Below are 24442 nucleotides of genomic sequence, written 5' to 3' on the forward strand. Positions count from 1 at the left end.
ATTTAGTTGTAGATAATTACAATTGGTCATAAGATGGCGCAAATGCAGCAAGAGGTTTTTTGTCCAATGACTAATTGACTACAGCTGCCAAATATTGAACGTCCAATAGTGTGATACTAGCTAATCTCTTATTGGATGTAAAATGACAAGTTCACAACTAGCGCTGTTTGGTGAGCAAAAATACTATAGTCCCCATTGGTTGCTATTCTCCAACACTGTGTTATTGATATTTAATTACTGCCGTTGGCAACTTTCATTAATAAGTTAACTAGTTATCTTAAATTATCTGGAGCCGCAGACATCGTAACAGGTTACCGGGGCTCTGGCTCAAAGCAGGAATAGAAACGGGGAGATTTTTAGCCAGTAAGAGTCTGACATTCTCTCTCGCCTAACACAAGGCGGAAGAATTCATTGGATGATTTTCCCCCCTCAAAAAAAAAGGTATCTTAAGTTGACAATACAAACAGTTTAAGATAGCCAAATTTAAATACATTTTTTAAAACTACTTCCCAACAACATTACTGAAAGACAATTTCATTATATCTAGCTTCAAATCATTGCCATTCTAATCATCATTACTATACATAATTATAACCAATATTACCTTATTAGGAGGTTGTTGTAGTCCGTGGAACGGCAGGTTTTCGTAGAGACCTGGATTGTCCGTCCCAAGGTTGCCGTTTGCTGCATTATCTACGCCATTCGAAGGTGGGCCTGTAGGAAATGGAATTACATCAGTATTTTCAACATCTATATTAGGAATGAGGTTAGGTTTTGGTCAAGAATTATCTGTATTTGTTTGTTTTCTGATATTATTTGGATTTGTAATTAGTTTTGAATTGTGGACTTGGATTTTTATTAACTTGACTTTTAGGCAAGATTGATTGAGATGGAGGACTTTGGTATACCCCCTCTGCTTTATCTAGGGGATATATGAGACTTTAGGTGAATTGATTTAGTTTTGGACTTTACTAAAGTTATTAATGTTTTCAAGAACTGTCTTATGTCTTTGAAAATAAAGGCGAAATTCCACAAACACACAACAAACAAGCAAGCATGCTCTACTTACTGTCACCTGGTTTTTTCCGTTTTCTCGTCGTCTTTGGTTCCTCGTCAGTGAATGGTTTAACTTTGGCACTAGTCGTGACTATTCTATCAGGTCTTTTGAACGACACAACTAAAAACATGCGAACATTAAAACAATGCAAATAAAGCGTAGAAGCATAAAACGTGCAAAGGCTGAAGCTGTGGAAGATTGTCAATTTAATTGGAATATTTTGGTCATCAGTTGAAAATAGACTTAATATATTGTATATAGGATGATAAAATTCTTATTTCAATAAAGATAACCAAAATACTTTGATTTAGGTCGAGATAGACAGATGTTGATTAAGATAATCATAAAATTTTTGGTTTGGTAGAAAATTGGGATAAATGAAATAAAATATAAGAGTCAGTTACCTTAGTATGAGTCTGTTTTTCGTTTAAAGTAATAGAAACGAGAACACGTTTGACGCTCTGATTGATCTGATGAGCCGGCCAATCAGAGTGCAGAACGCGCATTTGTTTCGATTACTTTAGACATAAAACAATCTCATACTAAGGGTATAGAATCTGTAAAAGAAACTATAATATCACACTTGGTACATTATAAGGAAAATATTACACTTATATCTGTTTGTCTCAACCTTTTCTAGTAGTAAATCTGAAGATAATATTCACAGTGGAACTAAAACTAACATGCTTGAGCAATGTAATGTTAAAAGCATAGTTTGTTGAAATGAAGAAGATTTTGAATGTTTTAGAGATTAGAGTGTTGTGTTTGGTGATAATGTGTGAGGCAATAATGCAAACAAAAGTGTAAAAGGCATAGAAAACATTGGAAAAGACATAGAACGTGTAGTTGAAGATGAGACTCCAGTTAGACAGAATCAAAGAAGGCATTTGATGTGTCTGTTTTTCATTAAGATGGTAGATAATGTTGATATTGTATCAAAGAAATCGGCAAGTTTTTTTACTGGATTAGGAAGAAGTTTAATTTGCTAAATATGTCCGTATCTTAAGAAGAAATCAGATATTTTTCAATCTCTTTGACTGAATATTGGTGTAACATTGTTCTCACATAATTGAACCAACGAAACAATGTAACCAAGAATTGTATTGTGAACCTGATTGAAAAAGAACCTATGGAGTTTCTTATCCAAAGGAATCTACACTTTGGAACGAGCAAATAGCTTCACTAGAGGACTGACGGATGCTTTGACGTTCAAAAGTGCCTTCCCGGTCTATTTTAAATAAATAATTTTGATTGATATTGGTTAGAGTGAGTAGAAAGGACTTTTGTTACTAGATCAGAAGATAACCAGAAAATACTACAGTATTGCCTCATTGACCATCACCATAAAAATATCGTGGACAACTACCTCCTTCAGTGACAATTATATTAGGCTTTTCACTTTGAAACAGTGATTTCAATCTGCTCTTTTGAACTAGATATCCCGGTCTATTCATACTGACTAGTGACATGGCTCTCTTATTACTCTTATTTATCTTTTTATATTTCCCACTATCATCATCAGAATCTTCACTCTTTCGTCTGAGGTTTTTGAAAATACCTGATACAACATTCTGTCTTGGCTTTCCATTTTTCTTTGAATATTCAACTTTAGGTGGTGATTTATCTTCAGTCTTATTTCTTTCTAAGAGTCCTAAGTTAGATTCTTCATTGGCTGCTTGTAGTCTCGCTTGATTCTTAGGACTTAGAGTATGGTTTGAGTTCACGTGGACCAATACTCCAGGTTTCAAAGGCCACTTGCTAGGTGTCACGACTGTTTGAGCTTTATTGCTATCAACTTTAGGTTCTGTTTTCGGTGTTTGTAGCTCTGTTTCTTGATTCGTTTCTGTTTGAGTCGTGTTTTCTGGTGTTGCTTGGTTCTCCTCAATTTTATTCATTTCTAAGTTGTGTGGGTAGCTTTGGGAGTCGACTAGTCTTGTTCTGTCTGATGTTTTTGGACTGAACGATAGATTTAGACGAGGCGATAGGGCAGGTAAAGCTTGCGATATAATTGACTGTGCGATTGACACCTCATTAATGCAGCTACCGTCAGGACTGAATTTGGAAATAAAAAGAACAAAAAATAATGATTATGTACATGCAGTGGTTTGTGTAAGACATGTTATAATAACAAAAAAAGTGTGTAATATGTATGTTATGAATTTTTTAGTAAAAAAATTAGTGTAGTGTTTACTTAAACGAAAATGTTGTTGATCTATTCCTATCTTACGGAAATAATAATATAATATGATGGAACTAAACATACATAATTATTATAATACATATGGAAAAAGTATGTAAGTATAGTCAATAATAAATAACCTACATAAAAACGATAAAATACATACAATAAAATAAATACAAAGAAGAATGCTTTCAAAGTTTCAAATCATGCATCACTCAATTTAAAAAAAAATACTCGTACAAAATTTTTGACAATATCTTCCGATACTACTGATTATAATAATTATTCTACTGTGGTCACACTTTACGCCAAAAATCCAACTTAAAAAAAAACTAGCCAAATAACAGCGTTTAAATAATAAGAAAGCATCCTCCAACTAAAGTGAATTTTTTTTCAAAATAATTTAATTTTAATTTTTTTAGCATTTTTTTTTGTCAAAAATGTACCTGAAGTATTAATTGTGGTCAACCTGAGAACGTCCGGGGTTAGTGCGGTTAGGAACCTACACATTAATAATTATTAATAATAGTACACAATAATATGATAATAAAATAATATTTTTGAAAAACCAGTGTTATTCTGTCAAGAGTATTAAAAAACATGCTGCTAATTGGTTTTTTTTTACTAATTTTTTCAAGCCCAACTGTATAGCTAATATGTCGATGAATTTTAATTTTAATGATTTGACTATTACAAATTATTATACACTTGCCAATCAAAACGATTGGCACTGTTATTATTTAAAAATAAAACACTCAAATATTCATACAAAAAAAAAATGCCTTGACAATGTATCCAGTCAAATCATTAAATAAATAAATAAAAGAAAAATCATCAAGACATTTTAGCTCAAGACGTTTAAAATCAAAACTATCAGCCGTTGGTCCAAGCTCAATTATATTATAGCAGTTCACTCAAACTCAAACTTAGTGACCTTGAGGATGTTGATGACCTTCTAATGATAAGGTCTCGTCATTGGCACAACTACGGGTGACCTTGAAGGGGGCATAGATAACGTATGCCATGAATCTGCTCGGACCAATGGCGTAGCTGCAAAATTGTATAATCGTTTACTACAAAAGAAAATACGTTGGCACTTTTATTTTATATCTTGTGTTATTTTTATTGCAAGTAATAATGTATAAAATAAATTATAATATAAAATAGTGTTTATAAAATAAAATATACTTTTAAAAGTGTGATTAAAAATAAAAATAAATTGAAAATGTTTTCAATTTGTTAAAGGACTAAAGGTTTCTATGGACTATTTTTGGATTTTAGATGAACATTCATTTTCAGGATTGGTTCTACACTTTCAGGATTATTGTTCTATGAAAATAAAAGGTGTTTTCTATTGTTAGAAAGTTTTCAGTTAAGTAGTATGTAAATAATATTTTTTTAATAAACATAAAACAGCTAGTATTGTGGAAAATAAATCATGAAATTAAAAAGTAAAACTTTCTAACAATACCTAAAATCGAAAAATAAATCTATAGAGACGAATAAAAATAACTAATACTAGACATTCTAGAGAGACAAAAAATTATAAAAAAAATGAAAAAAAGAAAAAACTTACTTCTCGCGCTCCTCTAATTCAACCGGATTATTGTCTATATGTTTGTATGTTAGTTGACGATGTGTGTTTAGTAGCAGCATCCGGGAAAGATAGGATGAAGAAAAAAAGAGTTAGTTTTTGCAAAACAAAAAAGAAAAAAAACTAACAAATAATCGCAAAAATGTGAGTAACGTTATGTTTTAATGACAATGAAACAACTAGTCTTAATGATTATAATAATAGAAGATATTTTACAATGACATTAAGAGAGGAATGATATAAAAAACATTGATCATTTGTTACAACGCTCGAATGGTAAAAGATGATAATCAAAAAACTGACACTGTATTAGTTACTCAACATTTAGAATTAAGACAAAATTTAAACGACAACACTAAAAAAAATCAAGCCAAATGTCGTCAGTCCATATGACACGTTCGTATATTACAAGTATAAGAATGAAAAAACTTAATCTAATGATAATAGGTAACAATTTACAAAACAAAATTGAATTTATCGATGATATTGATCAAGTTATTTAGCGAATAGTTACAGCGACTAATTACCAAATCGTAGACCAACTATTAATCAGAATTAGAATTTTAAATATCATTACTGTTCAAGCCTTGTCGCCACTAGGCACATTTGTCGAGCGACATGTGTCGCCAGAGACGTCGGGCGATGTCGCCGCGACATTGTTGACTGTGCGACAAGGAACAGTTTCAACAATGTCGTGGTGATCTCCTCTAATGTCGCCCGACATCGCCCGATGTCTCCAGAGACACATGTGGCTTGACAAATGTTCCTAGTGACAACGAGGCCTCATGATGACAATATCATAAGAAAAGTTACTTTATCCACAAAGTTTCATGACAATACCACACTATGTAAAGAGCTACGTGCAAATCATTAAGATACAATTTTGACTCTGAATACAACTTGCCACATAGACCGACAATAGCAAAATTTTGGTGAACTTACATTTGGACTTGGCCCTCATACGCCGGCAGATGCAAATGATGATGATGCAGAGGATCACGGTGATCACGAGGATGGCGAGAGCAATTCCCCCGATGAGGAACATCTTCTGCTGGTCACGCCACCATACCTTATTACCTAAAGAAAACCAGAAAGAGGGTCAGATTGTGAAGACGATTGAAAAGGGATGATGACTGAGTCAAAAATGGATTGATTCTTATTTCATTGCCTAAAAAACTTTTGCTTACATTTGAAACATTGATTTTGTATGCTTCTAGCTAATTTGGAATACCACTAGTTGATGCAAATAATAATTATGACTTCATAGTGGAGTCTTTTGTGGTTAATGTATTACTTGACTAGCTGTCATCATCCCTAAAATCTGTACGAAAGAATTAAATTGGCAAATACAAAAATTCAAACTTTGTTTTTTATTTATGCTCCAATTAATTCCCTTAAGCAGTTATTGTTTTGCACTTCATATTCAATTTCAAAATTATTGTTAATTTGTGCAGAAAAGGCTGAAATTCATTTTTTTATTGCTTTCTTTATTGTGTGCGAGGTAAGCCAATGCGTTTCTTTTTTAATAATAGTTACTTAAGCATCAAATGCTTTATATTTCTTTTTAAGTTCAATAAGGCAGAAGATATTGTGAATACTGAAGTTCCTGAGTTCCAATTTACCAAACTTACCGAAGCTTTCCAAGTTGGCTGTAAACCAGAACAATTTGTTATAAATAGATATTTAAAGAGACCAATTTAGATACTTAGTAAAAATATTTGCTTGTGTCTTAATGCTTTCCTTGCATTCTTAGGCACGGATATGCTACTATATCATCATCACATAACCTTCTCGCATGGAGAAGAGTTTGAGCATTAATCGCCACGCTTGTTCTGTGCGGGTTGGCGATTTCAAACTTATAATTAGAAATAACAAGTCCAAGTTTGTCAGTGGTGTCTACATAATCTTAGAAAGTTCACATATAACTTGGATAAAGCCACATCGGTCCTTGCCGTTGGTAGGTTTTGAACCTGCACCCTCATGCATTAGGCGTCTTAAGTCTCCGGGCCACTATGACATTGTACTATATACATATATCAAACTTACTACGCTACGTTTTGGTTAGATAAACACTTTTAAATGACATCCCCATATCTATCATGAATGGGTATTCAGAAGTGTACAAATATTTCATATACTTTTGTATGTTCACTTCAGTCCTTTAAACATTAGGCACAATTCTAGACTCAGTCCTCTGAATAGAATTGTAAAAACCCAATATGGTTTTGTTAACACTTTTATAAAACTTTCATATTGGTACTATACTAGATTTTGCACTTACTGCTTGCATTAGGAAAATTAGATTCTATTCCACATTGGAATAAGACTGAAACTCACCCATGACATCTCGTTCACAAGGCCGCGACATTCCAACGGAGTTGTTGGCATAGCAGAGGTAAGTCCTGTATACGTCGACACTGGTGCTCAGTCTTAAGTAGCTTTGGGCTCCTTGCTGCCAAATCTTCTCATCTGTCAGGCTGTCATTGTCATTCTTTAGCTTCCAGAAGAACGAAACCTGGTAAATAAAGAAGATATTAAAATACATACATATCGTCACGCCTTTAATCCCCGAAGGGGTAGGCAGAGGTGCACATTATAGCACGTAATGCCACTGTGTACACCCACATTTCACAATTCATGTTGTAAGTCCCATGTAATAAGGGGTGAGCCTATTGCCATATACCGGGCACATTTCCAGACTCCGTGCTACCACTGAGAAATTTTCGAAAAATCGAAAAAAGCCCAGTAATACTTCGCCCGACCTGGGAATCGAACTCGAGACCCCTTGCCCGACAGTCGCACTTGCAACCACTCGGCCAACGAGGCAGTCTTACTACTTTACTTCTTCTTATTTGTCGATAATTTGTATGTCATGTTTGATATTTACCGTTGACGGGTTAGCGTGTGCTGTGCAGACCAGTACTTGGACTCCATCAATATCAGTTTGTTTAATGCCACATTCAGGAACATCTGAAAGTGAATGAAATTGCTAATTAATAAAAACTTTTAGTATTGTTTGGTTTGGACCTAAGATGTTGCCCTGTGGTACACCATCAATTCATCTTATTCATCTTAGGAAATCTCAGTAAATCTTAGGAAATATATTTATAACCACTTAACTATATTAATTAAACACTGATCTTATTAAAGTACTAAGAATATATTATATAGACATTTTTTTAAATGTTAAATGGGCCTACGTTTGGCCGCTATCTCGCCTGATGGTAAGTGATGATGCGGCCTACGGTGGAGCACGTCTGCCCATAAGCAACCTATTCACTCGGGCTTTGAAGACACCCAGGTTATACCCATCTCAAACAATCAATATTAAAACGAAAATTAATTGATTAACAGTATCGAAAGCTTAATACAGATCGAAGAAATATAAAATATGCTTACACATGACATCAAGGAAGACAGAAGTGCTGACGGATCCATGTCTGTTGTATGCTTCACAGGTGTAGTTCCCACCATCCTTTCTCTGAACTGGTCCCAACAGCAATGTGTTTGAAGATGAGAGGATCAGGGAATTGTTACTATTTTCCTTCGCAGATACTTTGCTTGGTTGTTCACGACGCCACGTGTAGGAGGGCATGGGGAAACCTCTGTGAAATAGTAATAAATATTATGGAAACGAACTTTGATTACTGTAAAACGGGGTGAATAGAATTCGAGGTGTGAATAGTATGAAAAAAGTCATTTTCTTCTCCTCTAATAACATCTTCTGATTTCTTTCGTTACGGGATCCAAGACAGTTATTCATTTCCCTGTGACGCGCCGGACTTCAGTGTTTCGGTGTTTTCATGTTTGTATCTACTGTAGATCCTGGCTTACAGGAGTTGCAGTGGTATGGGAGGATGTGGCGGGCTTGTCTCATTAAAAAAAGTGTGAAAAAAGTGAAACGAGGAGGTGTGAATAAATGTTGGGAAAATGTTTTAACATCTATTCAACCCATTCCTGTATCCATTCACGCTTTGAATTCTATTCACCCCGTTTTAGGGTATGTATTAATTCTCTTTAAGAATTTACTAAGAAAAAATATATTTACCTTGCAGCGCATACCACTTTAGCTGGGATTTCATTTTCAGTCACTTGCACAACTTCAGGTGTTACAGTAATGTTTTCTGGTTCATCTGTAAGTAAAAATATAATAATTAAACCAAACTGTACAATTTTTTCTAAAAGTATTTCATCAAATTTTAAACTGTTATTGTTGTTGTATCGTCACGCCTTTTATCCTCGAAGGGGTAGGCAGAGGTGCACATTATGGCACGTAATGCCACTGTACAAAATACACCCACTTTTCTCAATTTGTGTTAATCTCATGTAATAGGGGGTGGGCCCATTGCCGGCACAATTCCAGACTCAATAGTCCAACCCGGGAATCGAACCCGAGACCCCTTCAGCGCAGTCGCACTTGCAACCACTTGACCAACGAGGCAGTTATTTTAAACTGCTATCCATATATTTATTTAAAACACTCTAAAATTATATTTTTAAACATTACTTATAAAAATAAAAAACAAAATAACATTTAAAAATATAAAAATAGGAGCCGACCAGTAGCGGGAGCATGGTCCAAGCTATATATTATTAGAATTATATATTATTATACTAAGCGAGAAAATAATTTGGTGTCATACTCACATTCTACGGCAAATTTAGTGGTACTGTTGACAGGTGGTCCTGCCAGATTCCTGGAGGATCTGCAAGTGTAGCTGGCTGTGTCTGCAGCTCGATCCAACGCATGTGATGGCCAGGCCGACATGTTCCAGTGCTGGGAAATATAACAAAGTTAACTTTAAGTTTTAGTTTCATTCAATAATGTAATTTTTTTATATCATCACGCTTTTTATCACTGAAGGGGTAGGCAAAGGTGCATATTATGGTACGTAATACTGGTATACAATGTACACCCACTTTTCACCATTTGTGATATAAGTCTCATATAATAAGGGCCTGAGCCTATGGTCATATACTGGACATAATTCCAGACTCCGTGCTACTACTGAGAAATTTTCTAAAAACCGAAAAAAGCCCAGTAAATTTTGCCCGATCTGGGAATCGAACCCGAGACCCCTTGTCTGGCACATACCCTCGCGAACACTTGACCAACGAGGCAGTCTATGCCTGATGAATGAGACTCTGCAAATATTATACAATAATCTATTATTAACAGCAGTATTTTAGGATTTCAATTAATGTTAAAGAATTAGTAGTAAACTTACCAAAGTAGACTCAGTAGCTTCGAAATCATTCCTGTTGACTTGCGGCTCGATCTTCCTTTCTACCACGTAGTATCTGTCTGTCTTCTCCGGGTCTATCACATGGCCATCCTTCAGCCACTGCACGCTGCATAGTGGTGCACATTCCACCGTGCATGATAGTGAGATGTTCTAGAAAAAAGAGAAAATTTTGATATCTTGGCGTCAATTCTTTTATAGCGACCTTGTTTATAAGATGTAGCTAATAGTATTGTGTGTATTAATATACACTGAATAATATAAACCAAACTTCGCTCAAAATTATGAAAATTTTGTATGAGTTTGTTCCTTTCGTTTATTTAAAGTAATCGAAAGGAGAACGCGTTCGGTGTTTTGATTGGTTGGTTTGTCGAGCCGGTCAACCAGAGCACCGAACGCGCATTCGTTTCGATTACTTTAAACGTAAAGCAAACTCGTATTAAAGGTACTGTACTCATACTTAACTTTATGTAACTTATGTACATAGAATCGAATTTATCTAACATCCAACCCTACTTGAGTATAGTCCAAGCAATATCATCATTCAAGTAAATATTAATAAAACTCACTTGAGATTTGTACAAAGCGCCGCTGTAATGGTTCATCGCGTATTTGAAACTGGGTGGAGCTGTAACACAAAATCAAATATCACATTATTTTATGTAATGAAGATTTTTGTATATTTTTATCTATTTAAGTGTGAGAAAGCCTTGCTTCGGCACGAATGGGCCGGTTCGACCGGAGTGACACCACGGCCTCACAGAAAACCGATGTGAAACAACGCTTGCGTTGTGTTTCATTGTGTGAGTAAAGTTACCGGTGGTCCAATCCCCAACAACCCTTAAATTCTTAACGCCCAAATTGCTGGCAACGCAATTGTAACGCCTCTGGTGTTTCGAGTGTCCATGGGTGGTGGTGATTGCTTACCATCAATTAATCCATCAGCTCGTTTACCGGCTTATACGATAAAAAAATCTAAACAGCATTATCATTAAACAAAAATCCTATTTATTTACTCACCAAGTACATCAATAGAAGTGTAGGCTGGCTCCCCCCCACCCCCAGCGTTGATGCCCCAGCAGGAGAAGTTGGTCCTATGGTCCAGGGTCACAGGGTCTATCGTCCAGTTCTGCGACACGATGTCGCTGACCGGTCTACCGCCGCGGGTCCAACGGAATCTGGTGGAAGATTTTTTCAAGGTCAGGTTTATACAGTAGACGGTAAAACTATTGTCATACCCATGCAACCATTACCAGGAATTTGACTCTTTACTATTACTTAAGATTTTATTATAACTTTCGTGAAATATACTAAATTAATGATTACGTTATCGGTTTATGCACGAAACCGTTTGAAGAGGAACTCGATTAGTTTCAAACCATGCTAGAGGATTATATTCATGAGCAGTATTCCGCGATACACGACGCGGCGATTGTCGCGCTGCTACTGTACCAGTGAGTTCCTCGTCAAACAGTTACGTGAGTAAGTCGATAACATAATAATTAATACAGCAAAAATTTGTGAAAATTAAAAAGTTAAAAATATACTTTGACTGGCCAGGTATTTGAAATTGAAATTTCAATAATTTCCATTGAGATCAGAATGACGATGAAAAAATATCACTGTGGTTATTATTTTCTCGTAAGCCTTCAGATTTTAAGCTTATAGGCTTATTATCGAGCTGCCTAATAAGCTGTCATAATCATGGTAACAAATATTATTCGAAAGATCAAAACGCTACGGTACAAATATAGATCTACTATTTTCTACGAAGACATTTCAGAATGAAAAGCATTGTTTAATGATGACAATTTATTTTGTACACTAAATTTAGTTCCATTTAATAACTAAGAACTTTGACGAGCGTAGGCGTGTTGTCTGTTACAAGCATCCGTTCGGTTAAATGTGACATTTACAAAATGTCTATTTCATATTTCTAATTTTAAGTCTAGATATACTTAATTCTATTACCTAGAAACTCTGTTCTGTGGGTAGAAGCTTATTATTTGTGGGTATATTTTTAGTTATACTTATTTCAATGAAATTACCTGTACATGACAGGATAATAAATACTTATAATATAGTATATCCATCATGTCCACACTCGGCTGGTGGGTTAGGGTTTATAGTTTAAAAGGTGTGATTGGTCAGAGAGTGCTGCTGCCTGGTCTCTGTCAGATAGCAGTTTTTTAAGGTTGGAAAAACATTCAATGGTTTCTCCTGTCTTGGGCGAGGGTAGAGGGAGTGTCAGACTCTTACTGACTAAAAACCACCCTGTTCCTACTCTTGCTTTTGGAGCCGGAGCCCTGGTAACCCGCTAGGTAGTCCGCAGCCGCGGGCGGATCTTACGATAGCTGGGAAGAGTTTATTGCTTCTTTAAAGAAGTAAGAGTGTTTTATTGTAGTCCTACCTATGAGCTTCTGGTCGTCCTCGCTCCTTGATGCTGCAGCTGAGCACCAAACTCTTGCCTTTCACCACACGCCACGGGGAGTACGTCAGCTTAGCTGGACCAGGTGGGTCTGGAAAATTAAGAAAATCTTTGTCAAATATAATGTCTTACATGAGGGATGAAGCGACATTACGATAAAAGTCAAAGGATTCTTAATTAATCAAAAATGATAAATGATATTTATTTTGCAAATAGGGTACAATGTAACTCTTTTACTCGTCAATCTCTTAAATAACTAGATGATCGGACTACCCTGAGAAGAAATGCCGAAACAAACTCAGAGGTGTATTGTATATAATGCTTTGCACAAGCTTACATAAAAGCCTTCTAGAAACTTAAAAGAGTCTTCTCTTCACGAATCCACATTTTGGAACACGGAATTCGTCGTCATTACTCTTTAATAAAATCTTAATAGATACTTACAATTGACCACCAGCTCAGTCTTGGCGCTGACGTTGCCCCAGCCAGCGTAGTTCTTGCCCTTGCACGAGTAGTTGCCGTGGAAACTCTTCGTCGTATCCTGGAGTAACAGCATCGAGGGATCCACTTCGTTGCAGAGGTTTTCTGTAAAGTACATTTTGGTTAAAAAGAGTTTTATTTTCTTTCTATCATTTTTTTGTGTATAAGTGTATTTAACATAACATAACTTTAGGCTTAAACACCCTGGAGGACAAAGGAAACATAATTTATTATTTCACACACACACTTTTCTTCAACCAATCATCAGGTGTGTTAATGAATCCCATGTATAAGTAGGGGGTCATATAGCCACTAATTCAAATTCTTTAATATTACTTATAAACCGAAAAGATTCTGTAACATGCAACGTAAGGGCAGGAAGTCTAAACTTTCCGAGGAGACCCTGGGGTTGATGAGGCAACGACGTGAAAACCCACCCGTCACTTCGTCAGGAAAACGAGCACTGAACCGGGAGATCAACAAACGCGTGCGGCACGACCTCCGGTGCTTTAATACCGCTTCTATTGAAAAAGCCATCGAGCAGAATCGGGGGTCTAAGGTGTTCGTACAATCTCTCGGCAGAAGCCACCTGACGAAACTGACCACAGCAACTGGAGAAGTTGTTGCCTCTAAGCCGGCGGTTCTTTCGGAAATAGAGGACTTCTATAGCCGGTTATACGCTTCGCATGCATCTCGTCCTGATCCCGAAAATGAGGACTCTAGAGCTACATTAACGCGCCATTTCACCGAAGACCTGCCAGAAGTCAGCATTGGCGAAGTCGAGATTGCTCTTGGGCAGCTTAAAAATGGAAAAGCCCCTGGAGAGGACGGCGTTACCACAGAGCTGTTAAAAGCTGGAGGCAAACCCGTACTGAGGGAGCTCCAAAAGCTTTTTAACGCTGTCCTATTTGAAGGGAGAACTCCAGAGGCGTGGAGCAGAAGTGTGGTCGTCTTGTTCTTCAAGAAAGGGGACAAAAGCCTTCTGAAGAACTATCGACCCATTTCGCTTCTAAGCCACGTCTATAAGCTGTTCTCAAGAGTGATCACGAACCGTCTTGCGCGAAGACTCGACGAATTCCAACCACCGGAGCAGGCTGGATTTCGGAGCGGATACGGCACCATAGACCACATCCACACAGTGCGGCAGATTATACAGAAAACCGAAGAGTATAATCAGCCCCTGTGCCTAGCATTTGTGGACTATGAGAAGGCCTTTGACTCGATAGAGATCTGGTCTGTCCTGGAGTCCTTGCAGCGATGCCAGGTTGATTGGCGATACATCCAAGTGATGAGATGTCTTTACGAAGCCGCCACTATGTCCGTCCAAGTACAGAATCAGCAAACACGTCTCATACCATTGCATCGAGGAGTGAGACAAGGGGACGTCATATCCCCGAAACTGTTCACTAATGCAATGGAGGATATGTTCAAGACGCTGCACTGGAAAGGACGTGGCATCAATATCAATGGCGAACACATCTCTCACTTGCGATTCGCAGATGACATCGTCATAATGGCAGAAACGCTGCAGGACCTACAAGGGATGCTGAACGACCTGGCTGACTCCTCTGCACGCATCGGCCTACGGATGAACTTGGACAAAACCAAGGTCATGTTCAATGAACATGTTCTACCGGAACCGATTGAGATTCACGGAGCCGTCCTCGAAGTTGTTCAGAAATATGTCTACCTCGGGCAAACGTTGCAGTTAGGTACAAACAACTTTGAGGATGAGGTGAATAGGAGGATTCAGTTGGGTTGGGCAGCTTTCGGAAAACTCCGTCGAGTCTTCTCATCGTCAATCCCACAGTGCCTAAAGACGAAAGTCTTTAACCAGTGCGTCCTACTCGTAATGACATACGGTGCCGAAACGTGGACACTTACGGCTAGACTGGTCCACAAACTCAAAGTCGCTCAGCGGGCTATGGAAAGGGCTATGCTCGGTGTCTCTCTCCGGAATCGCATTCGAAACGAAGTGATTCGGCAGAGAACCAAGGTGATCGACATAGCCCACCGGATCAGCAAGCTGAAGTGGCAGTGGGCCGGCCATATTAGCCGCAGGACCGACAACCGTTGGGGTAAGCGAGTCCTGGAGTGGAGACCGCGTCTCGGTAAACGTAGTGTAGGACGCCCCCAGGCGAGGTGGAGTGACGATCTGCGCGGGATGGCTGGCAGGAGCTGGATGCGAGTCGCTAGTGATAGAGCAAAGTGGCGAACAATTGGGGAGGCCTATGTCCAGCAGTGGACTGCTATAGGCTGATGATGATGATGATGACGAAAAGAACCCAACACCAACCCAGGAATTCAACCTGAGACCTTCTGACCACCGTTACATTACATAGACGACCACTCAATCAACGAGGTAGCAAAATTTTTAATGACTTTAAACTAAAAAATATATGTCTCCCATACCTTCACCCTCCGTATCGTTGCATTCAGGCAGATGCTTCAGGACCTCTCCATCCAGGAACCAGATGACCTCATCCAGGATCGGAGGGTTCCCTGACACCACCTCACATGTCAGGGTCACGTTCTTGTGGTCGGTTTCCAAGATAGGGCTCGGAGAACTCATTGTCAGTCGGACTTGAGGTTTGACTGGAATTAAGAAAGTGGTAGATTAGTTTTATACAGGAAGATATTTTAGAGTGTGGTTTGAATCTAATAATATATGAAAAAAGTTATTGTTAATTGGATGTTGTACTGGATTACTTTTTTCTGTAATGAGATGTTGATGTTGCTTTGGCGTAAAGCACTAGACTTGGATTGTACTATTACTGAGATTTTATACTCATCTTTAACAGAACGTGACAGAATATTATGGAGTTTAACAAAACGATTGCGTTATGTTTAGTAAAACCGCTGATGTTTCGTGTGAACCACCCGATGGCCGGCGGCAATTGCTTACCATCAGGTGGTTCGGCAGGATCAGGTGCTCCGTCTGCTCGTTTACCGGCTTATATTATAAAAAAGTTTAGTGTCTTTTACATAATGTATGTTTGCCATTGATTCCATGTTATGGCCTTGGTTTATCATGTCCAGTCTCCTATGTATGCCCAGAGCAGAGATGGATATCAAATGAATTCTACTCTGCTATAACTAAACGTCTTCACAAGAAAAATATTATGGTCCCAATATACTTACAAAGCACATTAACATCAATACTCTCTTCACTGGATCCATTGCCGACTGCGTTGCCGAGCACACAGGTGTAGTTGCCCATGTCTCCGCCATTGGCATCGAGGATGATGAGGCTGTGCTGGTCTGTGGTTCCACCTTCATAGTGGCTGGTGTTCTGGACTGGTACTCGTTCGCCGTTGCGGTACCTGGAGTTAAATAAATGAACAATTAAATAAAAAATGGAAAAATGAACAATGAAATGAATGTTGGGTATAAACCCCAAGGTGCTGATGTAGTATTCATATGCTGTGGCTTATTTATTTTAAGTGTAGGAGAGCCATGCTTCGGCATGAATGGGTCGGCTTGACTGGAGTGATGCCACGGCCTCACAGAAAACCAACGTGAAACCACAGTAGTAGTGTTAGTGAGATCACCAGAGGCCCAATTACATAGCAGAATTCCCAATCTCCCCAATCCTCGATTACCCAAAAACTGTTAAATTCCTAACCCCCAAAAGGTCGGCAACGCACTTATAACGCTTATAGAGTTTCGGGTGTCCATGGACGGCGGCGATTGCTTACCATCAGGTGATCCGTCGATTCGTTTACCAGCTTGTACCATAAAAAACGATTACTGTTTCTAATCAAGAAAAATTTAAATAGAACATGTTCGTTCAAAAAGTTATGTTATTAAAAAGCCTGTAGGTAGAAAATTGCTCGATACTTTTTCCACTTACCAAATGACACTTTTCAATGAGGAAGGATTGCTTTCGTATTCACATTTGAGCAGTAGCTTGGCCCCTTCTATTACTGTTATATTCCGCGGCTCCACTCGCACGATTGGGGGATCTGGAAATATTGGTTTTTATAGCTTTATTTAAGAATTAAAAGGCAGGCAAAGAGAATACGATTTGAATATTGTAGCGTGTGTGTATTATATTTTTTTTTTAATGGCTTATCAAGGGTTTTCTTGTCTCGTTGAGAAATATTTTTTTTATAAGAGACTAGCAACCCAGCGAACTCCGTTTCGCCACCAATGATGTTACCTGCTTTTCTCTTGAAATTTTCCAAAATTTTCTTTGTTATCAACATCACGGAGCCCGAGACCTTTCGAAAGAATGCAAAACCGTGGAAATCGGTTCGTGTGTTCTGGAGTTATAGCGTCAGGAAGGAAAACCCGACTTATTTTTATATTTAGATTTTATATTTCTAGATCTGCACACAAGCGACACTTCGGTCACTATTACTTGTCTAGTTACGATGCCAATTCTTCAGTAACTAACTCTGGTATGCGACAATAAACTAGTTGCATCAAACGAAAGACGCACTTAATCCATTCAAAATAAAGCTGCAACCAACATCTTTGGAATTATTTACAAACCCGTCTTACTAGTCGAACCTAATCCAATCCAATTTCAAACCCAACCACGCAGTTGACAAAGTCCAAAATACAATGACATCATATACATACACCAGATTTCAAGTTCCCTGGTCGCATGCATGGGTTGGTCTTTTGTCTCCAAAGTGACTTCGTTCGCAGCCTCGCAGTGGAATTTGCGGCCATTCTCGAAACGCGTAGCTTCAAAGGTGAGGTTCGATTTAGTCTCGAATGTTGTGTCCTCCTGTAATAGAAGAATTAATATTATGTAGGTTCATCATCATCATCATCATCATCATCAGCCGAGAGACGTCCACTTCTGAACAAAGGCCTCCCCCTTGGTCCTCCACGTAGAACGACAAGGTAGAGGTAGAGAGTATGTAGGTTGGAGACCCAATTACTCCAGTTTTTATTTATTTGACGCCCTAAAAGGATACGCGGATTTTTTTGCCCCACACTAGGATTTACTTTTTTGTTTTGTTTTTTTTTTTGAGAAGGGGATAATTATCTAGTTACTTCTCTCGCCTTGGGTGAGGCGAGAGGGAGTGTCAAACCTTTACTGACTAAAAACTACACCGTTCCTACTCCTGCTGTTCGAGCTGGAGCCTCCTTTTCACCATTTGTGTTACTAGTCCCATGTAATAGTGTATCTGGCTATTGCCATAAACCGGGCACAATTCCAGGCTCCGTGCTACTACTAAGAATTTTTCGAAAAACCAAAATAACCTCTGTAATACTTTGCCCGACCCGAGAATCGAGAACCCAAGACATCTTGTCTGGCAGTCGCACTTGCGACCACTCCACCAACGAGGCAGTTTTAGTAATTTTATCTTAGAATGAAATTGTTATTAATCTTCCATCAAGTTTAGTAAATGTAAGCGAGTTAAGCTCTAAATCTGTTGTTTCTACCAGAGTAACTGAAATGGATGGAATAATAAATCTGTAATGAATATTAATAAAAGAAGCTACCTGCGTTATTCATAATTTACCTCTACTCACTAGAGATCTTAAAATATTATTTATTACGATTCTTTATGAAATTAGTATTGGGCTTTTATTCTTAGAAAGGGTAGGCAGAAGTCTAGTAGAAATGATGACGGTGTATGAAAAATTAAACATTTATTTAGTCCGCCAGTTAGGAAATGAATAGATGTTAGACACGTATTATTTTATTTTGTTAAATACTATAAGATAACAATGCTTAGATAAAACAAATCAACGTTTAGGAGTGGGAGCAAATACGTCAATATTACTCATAAAATGTACCTAGAAATTACGTCGTGCGATATTTGAAATCGATATATCTTCGAAAGTATTCGTTTCCTCAAAACGGTAGGCAGAGGTGCACATTATGGCACGTAATGCCACTGTACAATGTACACCCGCTTTTCACTACTTGTGTTATAAGTCCGATGTAATAGGGGGGAAGCCTATTGCCATATACCGGGCACATATTCAGACTCCGTGATACTACTAAAAAAATTTCGAAATACCGAAAATAACCCAGCATTAAAATGCCCGACACGCGCGGGAATCGAACCCGAGACCCCTTGCCTGGCAATCGCACTTTGGACCGCTGGGCAATCGAGGCAGCCAATAAAACAGTCTTTGCCAATAAAATTGACAACAAAACAATATTATACATAGTTCAAACAAAGCCTGCATAAAAGATTTTGGTAATAACAAAATTACTAGTAGGAGAGTTGAAAATTTTAAATTCTCCTCACCCGAGGGGCACAATCTTAAAGCGACAGTCTTTATGTAACTTTAGTTGGGATGTAAAGTGATCAGAAGTGGCTCAGTACGTAGCTAAGTAAGTTGGGAAAAATGCTTTAGACTACAACAGGAGTTTTCCTTAGAAAAATTCTAGGCAAAGTTGTGGTGAGTGGATAGGAGAAAAAATTGTATTAAGCTTTTATAATAGATCGTTTTGGAAAGTGTTCAGTTTTAAATAGGTATATGACAAGCCAATTGGATCAGATGGGACATGGGACCCAGTAGGGCTGATGTCTGAACCGGAGCTGCAGTTTACTGGGGCTTCGGCTCGAAAAGCAGGAGTAGGGACGGGGTGGTTTTCAGTCAGTAAAAGTTTGACACTACCTCTCGCCTTGTCTAAAGTGGGAAAAGTCATTGGATGATTTTTCTCCCTTAAAAAAGAATCGAAATTATTTGATCACTTTTCTGATCTTTGGCCATTCTTCTCCAGAACACAATATTTTAATCAATCACAAAGTGTCAGTCACATTTCCTACTAGCCAAAAAACTGGAAACCATTAGGGTTTAAGACTGTGAAAATGTTCGAATTGAAAAATTTAATGGATAGAACCCAGAAAAGGCTTTTAGACAGGAACAGAAATCAGGCCCTTTACGTGCTTTTCGAGGCATATTACCTTCATTTCATTTCACGTTGCACAACAACTAGTCACCCAACTACTACGCCAAAGCAGTCACCACACACACACAATAAACTGCCAAACGAGCCGTATAAAGCTGTATTAATATCACCCAACTTGTACCATCTAGTAACTTGTATTCTGGAGTATTAATTCAGAAAATCCCAAGCGGCTCTTCTATGAAAACTAACTCGGTGAGTTAGCCCGTTTTGCATTAGCAATTTAGATTCTTATTAATTAAATATGCATAGAAAATAACAAGGCTCAGCATGTAGCGGAGTAATCGTCCTGTATGTCTGTTTGTTAACGAAATTTGTTTTAAAAAAGTTTAGCGTTTTAATTTAAAGCGTTTTGTTTGAAGTGCTGCTGCAATTACTGTGTTTTGTTTTTTGTTTTTCTTGTTTTTGTTTGTTGTTTCTTTGTTTCTTTATTTCTATGTTAGTTAGGTGTGTTGATGCAAATAAGGTTATGCTTAAGAATGCGGGTTATATTCTTGGGTAAGACAAAATAATATTAGGGTATTTGGTGCTCAATTTTTTACTATTTAGTCTAAAGATAAACATTTTTAATATTATTATATTTGCTTTGACGTTCAAAAGTTTCTTCCTGGTCTAATAAAAAGAATAATTTTGAAGTTTTTATTTTAAAAAGGTATGAAATGTTAAGTCAAGAAAATTTTAGTTCACAAGGCAGATTGCGTTCTATTGTAAACTAACTGCTTTTCATTCGTTCAATAGATATTTAATGATGGTACCATCCGAGAATTTCTTATCGACAAATTAACATGAGAATAGGAATTGAATCTAGACGTTACTTAAGGAATATCTAGGATTCGAAATATTTGAAATTTTAAAGTTAAAGTTAAAGTTAGTGCTAACTCTCGGCTCTGGTGCTCTATTCAATTTAGTAGACGAGATTTTGATTACCAGAATATGTAAAAAAAATTGAAAGATAAATTAGTACTGTCTCGGCCGTCGAGTGGTCGTAAGTGCAACTGCCGGGCAAAGCTTGTGTTCAATTCTCGGGTCGGGCAAATAATTACTAGACTTTTTTCAGTTTTTCGAAAATTTCTTAGTAGTGCCACGGAGTCTGGGATATGAGACTTGGTGTAACACAAATGAAAGAAAGAAGGTGGTTTAAGTGTGGGAGAGCCATGCTTCGGCACGAATGGGCCGGCTCGACCGGAGTGATACCACGGCCTCACAGAAAATCGACGTGAAACAACGCTTGCGTTGTATTTCGTTGTATGAGTGCGTTTACCGGAGGCCCAATTCCCCCCTTCCCAATCTTCCCCTCCCCGATTCCCGAACAACAACCCTTAAATTCCTAACTCCCAAAAAGCCGGCAACGCACTTGTAACGCCTCTGATGTTTGCGATTGCTTACCATCAGGCAATACGTCTGCTCGGCGTGTTTCATTAAAAAAGGTGACCTTTGCCTACCCTTTCGGAGATAAATAGAAATACGAAATATGACGGCGACGATAAAGTAATAAGATAATTATTATAAAATTAAATTGCTACCAAAATACTCAGAAAATTAACAGTTAAAAGATTCAAAATCTTACAAATATTTTATAAGTTATTAAAGAATTAATGTATACTTATTATTATTTCAATAGTAGAACTTACCGTCTCCACGTCTCTCGTCTGCTCCGCCATACATGAAACAATAAGATTATTACATTAATTCATGAAAATATGATAAAACACATTTATATTTAAGTGTGGGAGAGCCAAGCTTGACCAGAGTGATTGAGATAGTCGATTGCTTACTATCACATGATGCTTATGATCATCTGTCAGCTCTTTTACCTATTATTTAAAACAACCAAAATCGTGGAAGAATTTTAAAGACTGATAATAAACTATTACTTATTTATCAATCACTATTAACTACGCTGCGATGTGACGACCACGGCTAAAAATAAATACTTATATAATCACTATGATCACTATGATGGACCTTGTTTAGCAGTACCGTATTTAATGAGTTACAATATATTGTTGCTCTTATAATTATATACTCGTATCTACCTAAGTAATAAGACATAGGATTTTTCCTAAGAATTTACTCCAGAATCACATTTTTACCAATTTCAATTAAAAATATTCAATGTTCATTTCGCACTAAAAATAATAACACAAGAATCCAAACCTCAAAACCAAAGAGACATTGATTAAAAAGAATGGAATTTTATAAAAACAATGGTATTACAAGAATTCTAATCTGCTCGAGTGGATTTTCAATTTGACTCTTTAGCCGTTAAACCTAAGATAGCTTTTTAATTAATTCAATGGCGATGAAATTTAATAGCCAGATCAAAGGACCTAATGAAAACTTGACTCCCCAACTGTTTTCGACTTTGGCTTAAGGAGATTGGATGAGCAAATAAAATGTTTAATATAATGTACTTTCACATCAACAGGCTATATAAGTGGCCACTGCTGCCTAAAGCCTCTTCTCACAAGGTGAAGGTTTGAACATTAATCACCACGTTTGCTCATTGCGGGTTGGCGATTTCAAACTTATAATTATAAATTATAAGCCCAGGTTTGCTCACGAGTTTCATAGTCCAATAGTAAACTGCTACTGGCTGTTGATGATCCTTTTAAACATCTAAAAGATTGAATTGTTTAAGACTTTTGAAACACTAGTTGTACGTTTTGTATATTTATAAACGCACCCAGCGTTTACAAACATACTAGTTCACATACACATAACACCTAGACCCGAAACAACAATTTGTGGATCACACAAACAGTTGTTCTGTCCGGGAATTTAATCCGCTACACGTTGTGTGGCAGTAGGTTGCCCAGCCACCGTGCCCATCAGAACTAAGAATAAAGTCTACCATTTTATTATGTTTTAAACAAAAATAAACACCACATTAAATTACGAGAGCTACTTATCACAGCTTATAATAAACGACATAATTATAATATATAATTTTATAAGAAAAACCACACAATTTCAATCATAAAGATAAAACGTCAGTTGCAGAAGAATTTTTGGCAAAAGTAACCAAAATGTCAGGCGAAACGGAACGCGCCTCCCAACGATAAATGGGTACGCGGAAAAGGCGGGAACCGCCATGTTTGATTTTTATTCCGCCATCTTTTTTTCTGTTAAGAAAGTAAGGGATGCTTCAATTTCTATCGTCGAAGAGCCAAAAGGTTATTTCTTTTTGTTTATTTGAAGTTTACTCCTTTTAGCATTCGTTGGTTTAAAGATATTTTGTTATTTAAGCTTATTATTGGTTGTTTTGTATCTTTAAATTGGGATTTTAGAGTCTAGACAAGAGATTTAAATCGGCCGTTTTTTTACAAGCAGTTTTTAAAGCATCACGTTGAAGTGTGATTTGATTAAGGGTACATTTCAAGGGAATTACAAGTTCTAAATTCTCCGTAATAACACATAATTTGGATTAATCCATAATTTTACTAATTTAACGAAGATGTTTGAAGTAAATATGTCTAAGTATAAGCCTCTTACTATATAAAATTTTCTGTTATAAATGTTATATTGTTAAAAAAACTGGACACAAATAAAAAAACTGACTTTTTTGCATTCAGAATGGAAAATTCTACTCGTCAATTTCTACACAGCATGAAGAAAATTTAGATAGACGCTACCCATCGACTAGAACTATCGTTTGGTCTCTTTTACGAGTCCCAAGGGATAAGATAGGGCGACAATATAAGGTCTAGTATAGAGAGCATGTCATAGTACCCTAAACTAACTGAACCTTTCATTGCATTTTCAACTTTAGTCACGTTGTGTTAGGGTTTAAATTGCATTAAACGTGTATGGGGTATCTTTAAATGCTGTATGGGTTTTGGAATTTCATTCGTTCGTTTCATATGAGTGGTATAGAAGTAGTCATTGGAAATTGCTTTAAGTTTTCTCTTGAGAAATGTTTTTATGGGGTCGTTGGTCGAGTGTTCGTGAGTGTGACTGCTGAGTTAGGGGTTTTGGGTTCGATTGACGGTTGAGTAAAATATAGCTAGGGTTTTTATGGAAGAGTAGGGCAACTGAGTAAAATTATCACCTGGTGGAAAGCGATCAGCACCGTGTAAGGACACTCTTAACACAAGAAGATTTACAAGTCTCTTATTCTCATTTCTCATTGAAAACCCTATTACATTATATAACTGGTGCAGAACAGCTTGCACTTTAATTGTGTACCTGTTTTTGGGTCATGTTTTTTTTGGAGGGCGAAAATCATCCAATGATTTCTCCCACCGTGAGTGAGGCGAGAGGCAGTATCAGACTCTTACTGACTAATTCCATTCCCTATTCCTAGCCCCCAGCTCTGATTCTTTGATGATTAAAACTAGTGATATTAAAGAGCAGGAGTAGAAACAAGATGGTTTTTAATCAGTAAGAGTCCGACACTTCCTCCCGCTTAAGCCAAGGCGGGAGAAAACATTTCGCCCCACAAAAAAAAGAATACCTATGAATGCAAAAAATGTAAAACGTTGTAAAATGCTACACAGCCTTTCAGCATAGGCTCTTAAATAAAATCAAACGATAACAAAAATAAAGAATATAATTTACCTAACAATTGAA

General features: G+C 37.3%; 1 protein-coding gene across 10 annotated transcripts in view; it reads right to left on the reverse strand.

Moving 5' to 3' along the window:
- LOC118276751 (hemicentin-2) overlaps positions 1 to 24442 on the reverse strand; it is a 476616-nt gene that overhangs the window by 3593 nt on the left and 448581 nt on the right. For 5 of the 10 annotated variants that reach the window (XM_050699976.1, XM_050699979.1, XM_050699984.1 and 2 more), the window contains 21 exons: positions 21502 to 21519; positions 17572 to 17722; positions 16838 to 16949; positions 16126 to 16307; positions 15397 to 15579; positions 12949 to 13089; positions 12487 to 12595; positions 11097 to 11254; positions 10646 to 10704; positions 10062 to 10229; positions 9481 to 9610; positions 8882 to 8966; positions 8233 to 8438; positions 7721 to 7803; positions 7171 to 7348; positions 6465 to 6482; positions 5776 to 5910; positions 4816 to 4849; positions 2424 to 3109; positions 1070 to 1177; positions 605 to 714 (listed from right to left, as the gene is read on the reverse strand). In XM_050699976.1, coding sequence (XP_050555933.1) covers positions 605 to 714; positions 1070 to 1177; positions 2424 to 3109; positions 4816 to 4849; positions 5776 to 5910; positions 6465 to 6482; positions 7171 to 7348; positions 7721 to 7803; positions 8233 to 8438; positions 8882 to 8966; positions 9481 to 9610; positions 10062 to 10229; positions 10646 to 10704; positions 11097 to 11254; positions 12487 to 12595; positions 12949 to 13089; positions 15397 to 15579; positions 16126 to 16307; positions 16838 to 16949; positions 17572 to 17722; positions 21502 to 21519 — 3054 coding nt within the window. Of the gene's footprint in view, positions 1 to 604; positions 715 to 1069; positions 1178 to 2423; positions 3110 to 3685; positions 3742 to 4815; positions 4850 to 5775; positions 5911 to 6464; positions 6483 to 7170; positions 7349 to 7720; positions 7804 to 8232; positions 8439 to 8881; positions 8967 to 9480; positions 9611 to 10061; positions 10230 to 10645; positions 10705 to 11096; positions 11255 to 12486; positions 12596 to 12948; positions 13090 to 15396; positions 15580 to 16125; positions 16308 to 16837; positions 16950 to 17571; positions 17723 to 21501; positions 21520 to 24442 lie in introns of all 10 variants that reach the window. The other 5 variants (XM_050699980.1, XM_050699977.1, XM_050699981.1 and 2 more) reach the window with 4 other exon arrangements.

Source organism: Spodoptera frugiperda, chromosome 17, assembly GCF_023101765.2.
Source record: "Spodoptera frugiperda isolate SF20-4 chromosome 17, AGI-APGP_CSIRO_Sfru_2.0, whole genome shotgun sequence".
NCBI classification, from domain to species: domain Eukaryota; kingdom Metazoa; phylum Arthropoda; class Insecta; order Lepidoptera; family Noctuidae; genus Spodoptera; species Spodoptera frugiperda.